General features: G+C 46.5%; 1 protein-coding gene across 5 annotated transcripts in view; it reads right to left on the reverse strand.

Moving 5' to 3' along the window:
- Positions 1-13,409, reverse strand: part of mroh1 (maestro heat like repeat family member 1) — a 163,653-nt gene that overhangs the window by 23,128 nt on the left and 127,116 nt on the right. For all 5 annotated transcript variants that reach the window (XM_062966905.1, XM_062966906.1, XM_062966907.1 and 2 more), the window contains 3 exons: positions 11,029-11,194; positions 7,325-7,539; positions 2,586-2,723 (listed from right to left, as the gene is read on the reverse strand). In XM_062966905.1, the coding sequence (XP_062822975.1) occupies positions 2,586-2,723; positions 7,325-7,539; positions 11,029-11,194 (519 nt within the window). The remainder of the gene's footprint in view (positions 1-2,585; positions 2,724-7,324; positions 7,540-11,028; positions 11,195-13,409) is intronic.

The raw sequence follows: 13,409 nt of genomic DNA on the forward strand, positions 1-13,409 counted from the left end.
CACAATGCACAACATGATGGCAAGTCGTGAGCACTGCATGACGCTATCTTGCTCACAGACTGCGAGACTGAATGTGACCCTGATTTTTCTGCCTCAATGAGATGGAGGCACATGGCTTATGCAGCAGGTGCATGGATGCCATCTTGCTCGTGGATCGCAAGACAGAATGTGCACCTTGTTGTATTTTGGTTGTGTGTATATGAAATGTAAATCAAGTGCTTCTGCTGTTTTTCCAAGTGTGTGTTTCAGCACACAGTTTGACTGACAGCCTGCTGTGACAAGATTTCCGGCCTTGGAGGTCAGAACTTCCTTCGGACTAAGGAATGTGTTTTCTTATCTCTGTTGAGGTGTGCCAAGCCGAGAGGCAAAGGGAAAATGCCAGCTTCTATCGATAGACTTTGCTGTTATATATCTTTGTAAATATTAAATAAGTGTTTGAACTTCAGACCGCAGATGTCTGTGAGTCTGTACTGCTACTCAGAACAAGGAGCAGCAGTCTGACGTTGAAGAGGAATTGGTGAAGGGCAGAAGTTCGCCAATTCGTCAGGGTGCTGGTTTGGAGCTGTTGATCGATGGTTTTGAAGAAACCCACCAACACGCACCCTGACCCCCTGGGTCTGCATCATGTCACACCTATCATCCTGTGTCAGAGCTGTCCACGCTGCTACACAACCATGCATGATGGCACCACATGTTTGCAGCCCAATTTATGCACAAGGACTGACCCTGCACAATGCACAACATGATACAGTTAACAGCAGGCCAGTTTGACTGACAGCCTGCTGTGACCTATAAGACATGATTTCCGGCCTTGGAGTTCGGAACTTCCTTCGGACTAAGGAATGTGTTTTCTTATCTCTGTTGAGGTGTGCCGAGCCGAGAGGCAAAGGGAAAATGCCAGCTTCTAGCGATGGACTTTGCTGTTATGTAAATATATCTTTGTAAATATTAAATAAGTGTTTGAACTTCAGACCGCAGATATCTGCGAGTCTGTACTGCTACTCAGAACGAGAGCAGCAGTCTGACATTGAAGAGGAATTGGTGAAGGGCAGAAGTTCACCAATTCGTCAGGGTGCTGGTTTGGAGCTGTTGATCGATGGTTTTGAAGAAACCCACCAACACACGCCCTGACCCCCTGGCTCTGCATCACGTCACACCTATCATCCTGTGTCAGAGCTGACCACACTGCTACACAACCATGCATGACGGCACCACATGTTTGCAGCCCAATTTATGCACAAGGACTCACCCTGCACAATGCACAACATGATGGCAAGTCGTGGGCACTGCATGACGCTATCTTGCTCACAGACCGCGAGACTGAATGTGACCCTGATTTTTCTGCCTCATTGAGACAGGACATACATGGCTTATACAGTAATTTATTTATTTATTTATTTATTTGCAGTATTTATATTCCGCCCTTCTTTCTCACCCCGAAGGGGACTCAGGGCGGATCACATTATATACATATAGGGCAAACATTCAATGCCCATCTACACATAGAACCAAGACAGAGACAGACGCAGAGGCAATTTAACCGTCTCCTGAGGGGATGTTCAGTTCTGGCCACAGGGGGGAGCAGCTGCTTCATCATCCACTCTGACGGCTCTTCCTCATTCCAACGTCGTAAATTAGTTAAATTTGCCTCCCCACTTTATAAGTGGTACCTTATTTCCTACTTGATAGTTGCAACTATGAGCCCGTAAGAACTTTGAGATCATCTGGGGAGGCCCTGCTCTCGATCCCACCTGCTTCACAGGCGCGGCTGGTGGGGACGAGAGACAGGGCCTTCTCGGTGGCCGCTCCTCGGCTGTGGAACTCCCTCCCCAATGACATCCGGCAGGCTCCTTCCCTTCTAGGGTTCAGAAAAAAAAAACTAAAGACTTGGCTATGTGCTCAAGCGTTCAATGAATGAACTTTCGAGCTTGACACGGTCGGTTTTTAAGATTTTGGATTAACAAGGTCTAGTGAAATGAAAGGACATTACCTCGGTGCATGGTAATGCTTTATTATTGTATATTGGTTTTTATGATGTTTTAAATGTTTTTAGTTTTTAGTATTGTATTGTTGATGTGATGGCACTGTGTTGCCAATCTGTAAGCCACCCTGAGTCCCCCAGGGGAGAAGGGCGGGGTAGAAATACCGGAAATAAATAAATAAATAAATAAACGATCTTTCGGGTTGCTAGGTCAGCAACGAGCAGGGGCTATTTTTTATTTTTTAATTGACGGGTGCTCACCCCGCCACGGGCTGGCCTCGAACTCATGACCTCATGGTCAGAGTGATTTATTGCAGCAGGCTGCTCAACAGCCTGCGCCACAGCCCGGCCCCAAGTGCATGATGCCATCCTGTTCATGGATTGCAAGACTGAATCTGCACCTATCAGCCTTGCCAGAGCTGACCACGCTGCTACACAACCATGCATGATAGCACCACATGTTTGCAGCCCAATTTATGCACAAGAATTGACCGTGCACAATGCACAACATGATGGCAAAGCATGGACAATTCTGCAATTCTGCAAAATCCAGCTCCTCTCCCTCCCTCCCCGTTAGAAATGACCCCACCCTGAATCGGCTCACCTGGCCAGAAGGGCCACTCCGTCGTGGTGCCTCTCGGTGCTCCAGAGCCACTCCCAGCCGCCCGCTTCGGCCACGGCCCGGACCACCTCTTGGCTGCCTCCTTGGATCAACATGGCCTTCAGGGTCTCCACCGCAGAGCTAGAACCAGACGAGACAACCGTGTATATATAGCAGAATCATCGAATAATAATAATAATTAATTCATTTCTATCCTACTTTTCTCCTGTACTCCTGCCAACCTAGCAGTTCGAAAACATGCCAATGTGAGTAGATCAATAGGTACTGCTCTGGCGGGAAGGTAACGGTGCTCCATGCAGTCATGCCTATGGCCACATGACCTTGGAGGTGTCTGCGGACAACGCCGGCTCTTCGGCCTCAAAATGGAGATGAGCCCCAACTCCCAGTGTCAGACATGACTGGACTTAACATCAGGGGAAACCTTTACCTTTACCTTTTTCCCGTAGCTTAATTCAAAATACAAAACCATTACAAATACATCCACATGCAATACATAATCAACTAAAACATCATAAACCAATATATAAAAAAGGCCTCCAACAAATGTTGGAAATGTGATAAAGAAACAGGGAAATAGGGAAATAGGGAAACAGTGTATAGAAAATTCAAGGAGATCGCTCATGTAGTTTTTTTTAACCTTGTAAAAACTTTGAAAATTCACCAGAAATCTATGGGTGAGTGAAACATTCTGAAACTTGATAGACTCAAAGAGGTAAATGTGTTCTGTAATCAAAGCAAGTTTCATGCCAATAGCTCTAAGAATGAGGGAGAGAGAAGCCCCTGAAGTTTCCCTACTTGAGTAATTACTTAACAAAAAGTAATGAAAAAGAAGTTAACTCGTTATAGTTGCAATACGGACCACGTCAAATTTTGGCAATATTTTAGAAATAATTTTCCCCCAACTCCTTAATTTTGTTATGAGTATTGAAGCTTTTTTTCATTGATTGCATAGCCAATATGTATGTGTGTGTGTGTGTGTGTGTATGTGTGTGTGTGTATACACACACACACACACAAACACACACACATCCTTTGACTTTGGCAATTTTTAGAAAGCATTTTCCTGCCTTACCGAGTATCTTGAAAATGTCAAGGCAAAACGGCGCCAACTCCTAACCCATTTCCAAAAATATGTGGAAAAACCGTGACGAACCAAAGATGGATTTACAAGAATCTGAACCTCAGTTCAAAATGGATAAATTGCTGATAAGAATATGACTCATTTGTTACGTATTCAAGCATTTCAAACATATCGGTTTATATTTAGCAAGAAGATGAAATGCCCTTATGCAGCACAAGAAGTCTATCTTTGCAATAGTTTTGAAGGCTGCCTTTGTGTTGTGATGGAGACTTCAAGTAGAGATACTACTAGTTGTATTAGAAGAGGCAGGAAAACGACTCGTGAGCAAGACTCCGATGAGGAGCAACAAAGGAAGAAAATCTGGGAGATACTTATGGAGCCCACTGATGATGATGATACCTTTGAGGGTTTTGAAGGGGATTGTGGGGCTGGGAGTCAGGAGGATGGGATGTCAGACTCTGGGAGTGAGGTGATGGATTGGACTAGGGTTCAGGAGATTCGGGAGATTCTTGAGGAACCCACAAGTAGTGGTACATTTGAGGGATGGCACGGATCTCGGTTTCAGAAGACGTGTTTGGAAGACTGCTTTGGGACCTGCCAGCTTGCCTCCATCGCTTTGGCTTTTTGTGTTTACCTTGGACTGGAATTCGGTGACTCTGACTTCTCCCTGATGACTTGGACTGGAATTCAGTGACTGACTTCTCCCTGACGACTTGGACTGGAATTCGGTGACTCTGACTTCTCCCTGACGACTTGGACTGGAATTCGGTGACTCTGACTTCTCCCTGATGACTTGGACTGGAATTCAGTGACTGACTTCTCCCTGACGACTTGGACTGGAATTCGGTGACTCTGACTTCTCCCTGACGACTTGGACTGGAATTCGGTGACTCTGACTTCTCCCTGACGACTTGGACTGGAATTCGGTGACTGTGACTTCTCCCTGACGACTTGGACTGGAACTCGGTGACTATGTGATGCCTCATGGGCCTTGTAGTCCCGTTCCTAGTGTCACTGTGGCAGATGAGGATGAAAGCATGGGGTTTTCTCCGGATCAACAACAGCCGGACTCCTTCAAGATGCCTGATGTTGATGTTCTTGCCCAAGAGCCAATTAAAACCGACCTTGAACAGCTCTCACCTCCCTTTGCTAGGAGACATTCCTTTACTGCAGACAGGGGAGTTAAAGAGCGGGTTCGCAGGAGTTTGAGGATTGCTGCCAAACAAGACACTGATTAGCCATGTTTCCCCTGGGAAAATCCAGGGAGTCTCACATCTGCAAAGTTAGGTTTCGTTCCCTGTTCTCTAGGGAAAGAGGACGCTGAACACCTGTTTGGTGGGAAAACGAGACCCCGTTAAAGGTGCCTGGCACGGTTGGTTTGTTGCGGAGACAACAGAGCAGCTCCAGGAGTGAATTCATGTTTCCAGCCTAGTGTGGACTTCGCTGAGTCCGCAAATCCAGTTTCCTTGCCTCGTCTATCCAAGCCTCCAAGAATTGCCTTGCTTGCTCCTAGCCACGGATTTTGTTCTTAGAATCAAGTTTTGGATTGCCTTGCCTCGTTCCTAGCTACGGACCCTGATTCCTAGATTCAAGCCTTGTTTCCAGCCTCCTTGTGGAATTACCTTGCACCTTGAAAGACTCTGGACATTTCTCCACACTATTGCCTGGCAATAGTGTGTGTTTCGGTATTGGATTTTATCTTTGAACTCTAATATCATTTATTGGACAAACTATTTCTGGACTATATTTGGCCTCATTTGAAAGGTCTGCTTCTGGACTATATTTTCTACTTGTTTTTATTATTCTTATATACTTCTTTAATAAAGATATTAGATAGTTATTGGCCTCCGTGTATGGTTCTTGGTGCTCCGCTGCCTAGGGTCTGACAGACTGTGACTTCTCCCTGACGACTTGGACTGGAATTCGGTGACTGTGACATCTCCCTGACGACTTGGACTGGAACTCAGTGACTGTGACTTCTCCCTGACGACTTGGACTGGAACTCGATGCCTGTGACTCTCCCTGACGACGCAGATCGGATGTGGCGACTGTGACTTCTCCTTTACGACACAGTTTGGCTTTAACTACGTTTTGGGGCATTGTGTGGCCACTGGTCACTGTGGGTTACTGCTGGTAGCTTTCCTGTGTTTGTTTAGCTCCAACCAGCAGGTGGAGTGAGTTCCCAGCCTTTTCAACTAAGTTTGTTTTAATCTGGATTATTTCCCAGGACAATCCAGATTATATCCTGAGTTTGGGTTTTTCGAGTTCTTTTTGGACATTGTTACTTCACACTGAAGAGAAAGTGTTTTGAGCCATTTTTTGGTTGCTTCTTAGGCTCTTTTGTGTTGTTTTTTGCAATAAACTGAGTAATTTATATTGGCTGGTGTCTGACTCGTAACACTTTGCTTGAGAAGCGGAAAAGCCGTGTTTTTAATGGTTTTTAAAGAAGGAAGTCTTCAAGGCCAAGGTGCTCAGTCCATGGTGTTCAGTGTTGTTTATCATGTTCTACAGTTGATGGTGGTTGGGGATGTCAGGCCTAGCAGTTAGTTGGTGATGGAAGGGACTATGGAAGTCTTAGTTCTACAGGGCTGAGTAATTTGTAAAGTAGGAGTTACAGGTGAAAGCAAGTAAGGATGGAGGGCATGAAAGAGATAGGTTGTGCAGCTAGATTGTACTGGATATAAGAAGCTAGCCTGGAGAATGATCTTTGGGATAAAAGTACCGTATATACTCGAGTATAAGCCGACCCGAATATAAGCTGAGGCACCTAATTTTACCATGAAAAAAACTGGGGAAACATTGACTCCAGTATAAGTTGAGAGTGGTACATTTCAGAAACAATAAAATTACATTAATTGAAGCATCAGTAGGTTAAATGGTTTTGAATATTTACATAAAGCTCTAATTTAAGATAAGACTGTCCAACTCTGATCAAATCATTATTCTCATCTTCTTCAATGTAAATGTGCTTATGTATCCTTTTAATAATAATAGAGTAAAATAATACATGTAATAACAATAATAATAATAATCCTTGCAGCCCAGGAGCAAGCCATCAGAACAAATGCAATTAAGGCCAAGATCGAAAAATCAGCTGATGACCCAAAATTCAACAAATTTGTTGTCTAACATGATGTTTTGGTGCTTAAATTGTAAAATCATAATGTAATTTGATGAATAATAGGCTTTTCCTTAATCCCTCCTTATTATCCAACATATTCGTTTATCCAGCATTCTGCCGGCCGGCCCGTTTATGTTGGATAAGTCAGACTCTACAGTATTTCAGTTTAATTTGTTGTGAAAATTTAATAATGTAATATAAAACCATGACTGCCCAGTTAAAAATCCCCCAGCACTATGTGGATGAGTCATCCGGGTACAATGGGTAAAGTGCTGCAGGGGAGTCTCTGTGAATGGGGGTCCCCCAAAGGGCATCTAGTCCAGCCCCGTTCTGCTGGTTCAGGCATCCCCTTTGTCTGGGAGGAGCAGGGACCGTTCTGGGCACAAATGCAAGCCCTTTTCTGCACAAACGCTGGGCTCTTGGGTGATGACACTGCCCTGGAATACGGTGGGTGCCCACCTGGTGGAAAGGGGCTGGTCTGGATGACCTCTGGGGCCCCTCCCGGCGGTGCGTGCGTACCTGCAGGGCTCCAGCGGGCGAGGGGCCGGCCCTCCCCCTCCGCCCTTCCCTCCGAGGCTCCTCCTGTCCTTGTGCAGAGGCAGGTTCCGGGGGGGCTGGACGCCCACCGTGCAGCTGACCCGGAGCAGGAGCGAGACGAAGAGCTCTGCGTAGAGGCCCAGCGCGGCCGGGCCCGACTCTCGGACCGAGAGGATCTCGTGCAGAGCGCAGGTGGCCTGGAAGGGGCAGAGAGAGGGGAGAAGGGCTTGGGGTCAGGAGGGATCTAGACATCCAAAGGACCCCCAAAGGTCATCTAGTCCAACCCACTTCTACCACCATCCAAGCCTTCCCGACAGATAATCCTGAATCATCGTTGGAAGAGTCCCCCAAAGGCCATCCAGTCCAAATCCCTTCTGACATGATGGAAGACATCATTCAAGCCTTCCTGACAGATAGACATCCAGCCTGTCATAGAATCAAAGTGTTGGAAGGGTCCCCCAAAGGCCATCCAGTCCAAATCCCTTCTGACATGATGGAAGACACCATCCAAGCCCTCCTGTCAGATAGACATCCAGCCTGTCATAGAATTAAAAGAGTTGGAAGGGTCCCCCAAAGGCCATCCAGTCCAACGCCCTTCTGACATGATGGAAGACACCATCTAAACCCTCCCAACAGATAGACATCCAGCCTGTCATAGAATCAAAGTGTTGGAAGGGTCCCCCAAAGGCCATCCAGTCCAAATCCCTTCTGACATGATGGAAGACACCATCCAAGCCCACCTGTCAGATAGACATCCAGCCTGTCATAGAATTAAAAGAGTTGGAAGGGTCCCCCAAAGGCCATCCAGTCCAACGCCCTTCTGACATGATGGAAGACACCATCCAAGCCCTCCTGTCAGATAGACATCCAGCCTGTCATAGAATTAAAAGAGTTGGAAGGGTCCCCCAAAGGCCATCCAGTCCAACGCCCTTCTGACATGATGGAAGACACCATCTAAACCCTCCTAACAGATACACATCCAGCCTGTCATAGAATTAAGAGTTGGAAGGGTCCCCCAAAGGCCATCCAGTCCAACCCCATTCTGCCATGATGGAAGACACCATCTAAACCCTCCCAACAGATAGACATCCAGCCTAGAGATTGGAGGGGACCCCCAAAGGTCATCTAGTCCAACCCACTTCTACCACTATCCAAACCCTCCTGACTGATGGACATCAAGCCTGTCATAGAAACCTAGTTAGTTGGAAGGGTCCCCTAAAGGCCATCCAGTTCAACCCCCTTCTGACATGATCGAAGGCATCATTCAAGCCCTCCTGACAGATAGACATCCAGCCTGACATAGACAGAAAGGTCCCCCAAAGGCCATCAAGTCCAACCCCATTCTGGCACGAAGCACACAATTCAAGTCCTCCTGACAGATGGCCAACCAGCTTGTCATACAGTCAAAAAGTTTGAAGGGCCCTTCAAAGGACATCCAGTCCAACCCCCTTCTGCCTCGAAGGAAGACCCCATCCAAGCCCTCCTGACAGACAGACATCCAGTCTATCAGTCATAGAATCATAGTTGGAAGGGTCCCCCAAAGGTCATCCAGTCCAACCTCCTTCTGCTACAAAGGACACGATCCAAGCCCTCCCGACAGATGTCCATCCAGCCTGTCATAGAATCACAGAGTCGGAAGGGTCCCCCAAAGGCCATCCAGTCCAACCCCCTTCTGCCTCGAAGGAAGACCCCATCCAAGCCCTCCTGACAGATGGCCATCCAGCCCCTGCTTGGAAACCTCCAGGGAAGGGTCTTTTGGAAGATCTGCTTCCCAAAGCGGTTCCTAGCTGACATGTTGCTGCTGCCATCATTACTGTCCAGGAACGGGTCACACTAGCTTGGATTTCAGGGGGGGTTAAGCGGTTGGGGGCTTTTATTTTTGGAAATCCAATAAAATGTTGAGTTAACGCAAAGGAGTGTGTCCGGACTGACCAGCGGCCGGCCGGCATCCAAGGCTTGGCTTCCCTTCCCTTGGCAAGACCTTGCAGATGCGAAGCCTCGGTTTCCCAAGGAAAGGGCTCGTTTCATTCATAGTTGAAAGGGTTCCCACCAAAGGGAGGCAAGCACGCACCTTTGGGGATTAGGTCATCCTAATTCGGGCAAGGTGATTTAGCCAAAAAAGGTGAGCATCAGATTCAATTAAATATGGTATGTCTTTGTTGGAAATAGCAACTTCCCAAGCATTTCACTATTTATTTGTTAATGTATTTACAGTAGAGTCTCACTTATCCAACACTTGCTTATCCAACGTTCTGGATTATCCAACACATTTTTGTAGTCAATGTTTTCAATATATCGTGATATTTTGGTGCTAAATTCATAAATACAGTAATTACTACATAGCATTACTGCATATTTAACTACTTTTTCTGCCAAATTTGTTGTCTAACATGATGCTTTGGTGCTTAGTTTGTAAAATCATAACCTAATTTGATGTTTAATAGGCTTTTCCTTAATGCCTCCTTATTATCCAACATATTCGCGTATCCAACATTCTGCTGGCCCGTTTATGTTGGATAAGTGAAACTCTACTGTATTTGCTAACCTGTATTCTACCTGTATTCTTAATTTGTTAGTTTAACTGTACCTCTTTGGTGTAGGAGAGGTTATAGACATGTGATTGGACTGAGCATGTTCAGGCTCAGAACTCCATTTTGTAGTCAGTCTGCTTTTACACCTCAGTGGAGGTGGATGCCGGTTTGCATCAGACCTCAGTGAAAGTGGATGCATGTTGCTGTTTGGATTTCAGCACAGAAGAATGACTTATGGACTTCAGCTATAGTGCAACTATACCTAAAGACAATGGGCTATTGATTAAGAATGACACCCTGTGTATTCAACACACAGAGAAGCTATATCTTATCTATAACTGAACTTCAATAAGAAATGTGCCTCTATGGTGAATTAATACAAGATGTTTGTGAGTAAACAAGATATGTTATTTTTCAAAGAAGACTTTGTTTTTTTTTATCTCTGAGTGCATACGTTAAACTAAGAGGTTTCAAGGGAGTGTATATTATTTATTTTATTTATTTACAGTATTTATACTCCGCCCTTCTCACCCTGAAGGGGACTCAGGGCAGATCACATTACACATATAGGCAAACATTCAATGCCTTGACATAGAACAAAGACAAGACCAACGTGGGGCTCCGAGCTGGCCTCGAACTCATGACCTCTTGGTCAGAGTGATTTGTTGCAGTTGGCTGCAGCTGGTTGCTCATCAGCCTGCGCCACAGCCCGCCCTTGGGCAACTGCAATGTCAACTTCAAAAAAACAACCATCCTCTGCTAACCCAATATATGTTTGTAGTGACATGTACATGTCTTCATCCTTGGCAGTGAAAAGACATGGTTCTTCAGTCTAACAGCTGAGCTCCCTGTGTGCCATTACACGAACACTTATGAATATCACTTGTTCAAAGGGTTGACTTCTAACAAGGTCTTGCTTTTCTTGACTAGTGGTTTTCCAAAGGTGGTCTCCACATATTCATGGAGATTCACATTTGCCAAACAGATATGACATCATTATTCCTTTTCAATAAGGTTATGGTTGTTTGGGATATGATTTCCAAAGGGATATGTGCCTAGAGACTGGGTGTGGTTATTTCCCATAGTCTTGGGGGTCCATGGCCACAAATGGGATTCAAAAGGGGGTCCATGGGGAAGAAAGGGTGTCCGACTCACGGCCAGCGGGAAGGGGGTGGCCACGCGCTCGGGGGTGCTTCCGCGCAGGAAGGACTTGTTCTCCTTGTAGGGCACGTCCCGGTGGATCTTCTCCAGCAGCAGCTCCAGCACCTGGGAGGTCAGCGGGGGGTCCGAGGCCAGCGCCTGCCACATGGTGCACGTGCAGCTGTGGGTGGAGGGAGGGGGACATGTATTTATTCATTTACTTCATGTATACCCCTGCCTATCTCACCCCAACTCTGGCTTACAACTCCGGCAAAATTCAATGCCCTTAAAACGTAGTAATAAAACACATCCCATCAATTAAAGCAGTTGTGCAAATAAAACATATAGAACAACAGGTTACAAACATATAAAGGGCATAACTCCATTCATCCATAATCCTTAGTCAGACTGTGTCGAAATCAGTGATAACTTATTCTTCAAACGCTTGGGTACAAAGCCAGGTCTTTGAAGCGAGAGGCCTGTTGAGGGAGTTCCACCGCCGAGGGGCCACCACTGGGAAGGCCATCTCTCGTCCCCATGAATTGTGCTTGAGAGGGTGGTGGGATCGAGAGCAGGGCCTTCCCAGACGATCTTAAGGGTCTTCTTGGCTCAGAGGAGGAGATGTGTCTGTACAGAACCTTTTAGGGCTTTATAGACCAAAGTCAGCACTCTGAATTGGGTCTCGGTAGCACACCAGCAGCCAGTGGAGCTGACACAACAGAGTAGTGTGTTCCCTCTATGCTGTCCCAGTTGGACTAATTGAAGCTTCCAGGCCGTCTTCAAAGGCAACCTCACGTAGAGGCAACCTCACTACTGTAATGCACTCTACGTGGGGCTTCCCTTGAAGACGGCCCGGAAATTACAACTGGTCCAACGCTCGGCAGCCAGATTAATAACGGGGGCAAATTACAGGGAGAGATCCACTCCCTTGTTTAAGGAGCTCCACTGGCTGCCGTTCATCTTCCGGTCCCAATTCAAGGTGCAGACCATCATCTATAAAGCCCTGAACGGTTTGGGACCCACCTACCTCCGTGATCGTATCTCCTTCCATAAACCTGCCCGTTCCTTGCGATCATCCGGAGAGGCCCTGTTATCACCATTGCCTATATCCCAGGCTCGCCTTGTAAGTACAAGGGAGAGGGCCTTCTCTGCTGTGGCCCCCCGATTGTGGAACTCACTTCCCACTGAAATAAGGCAAGCTCCCACTCTGTTAGCTTTTAGGAGAGAATTAAAAACATGGCTCTTCCATTGTGCTTTCGGTGAGTAATGTCTGTCATATATCTCCGTATTACTCCCCTCCGAACTTCTATCCTCCAGATTACCCCTTCCAAATGTCCCTGCCCATAGTGGAGTACTTCTCTGTCCCTCTCACTCCGGGTTTTATCTTTGTGTTCAAGTGGCCTGCCCTTGATCTATAGTTTTTTTTTTTTTTCTTGATTTCTTGATGTTCTGTTTATTATTATTTATTGTATTTTAAATGGTGTTATGATATGTTGTTCTTATATTTTATTATGTTGTATTGCTCTGGGCATGGCCCCATGTTAGCCGCCCCGAGTCCCCATTGGGGAGATGGTGGCGGGGTATAAATAAAGTTTTATTATTATTATTATTATTATTATTATTATTATTATTAGAGTGCATTACAGTAGTCTATATGAGATGTAACAAGAGCACGGATTATCGAGGCCAAGTCAGACCTCCCAAGGTACAGGTGCAACTGTTGCACAAGTTTTAATTGTGCAAAAGCTCTCCTGGCCACCACCAAGACCTGGGCTTCCAGGCTCCACAATGAGTCCAGGGTCACTCCCAAGTTTCGAACCTGCGTCTTCAGGGGGAGTGCAAGCCCGTCCAGCACAGGCTGTAACCCTATGCCCTGTTCGGCCTTGTGACTGACCAGGAGGACCTCTGTCTTGTCAGGATTCAACTTCAATTTGTTTGCCCTCATCCAGCCCGACACAACCACCAAGCACCGGTGCAGGACCTGAACAGCCTCCTTAGCAATACATGGGAAGGAATGATAGAGTTGGACGTCATCTGTGTACAGGTGGCATCCAACTCCAAAACTCCAGATGATCTCCCCCAGCGACTTCATGTAGATGTTAAACAACATGGGGGACAGTACAGAACCCTGCGGGACCTTGCCAGTCAATGGTTGCGAGGCCAAGCAGATGTCTCCCAATAACACCTTCTGGTGCAAGCCTCCAGAAGGACTGGAGCCACGGCAGAACAGTAGCATCCTCGTGAGGTTACCCAGAAGGACATCATGGTCAATGGTATCAAAGGCCGCTGTGAGGTCCAGCAAAACCAACAGGGACACACTCCCCCTGTCCAGTTCCCAGCGTAGATCACCCACTAAGGCGACCAAGGCTGTTTCAGTTCCATGTCCCGGCCTAAAG

Source organism: Anolis carolinensis, unplaced genomic scaffold (assembly GCF_035594765.1).
Source record: "Anolis carolinensis isolate JA03-04 unplaced genomic scaffold, rAnoCar3.1.pri scaffold_40, whole genome shotgun sequence".
NCBI lineage: Eukaryota > Metazoa > Chordata > Lepidosauria > Squamata > Dactyloidae > Anolis > Anolis carolinensis.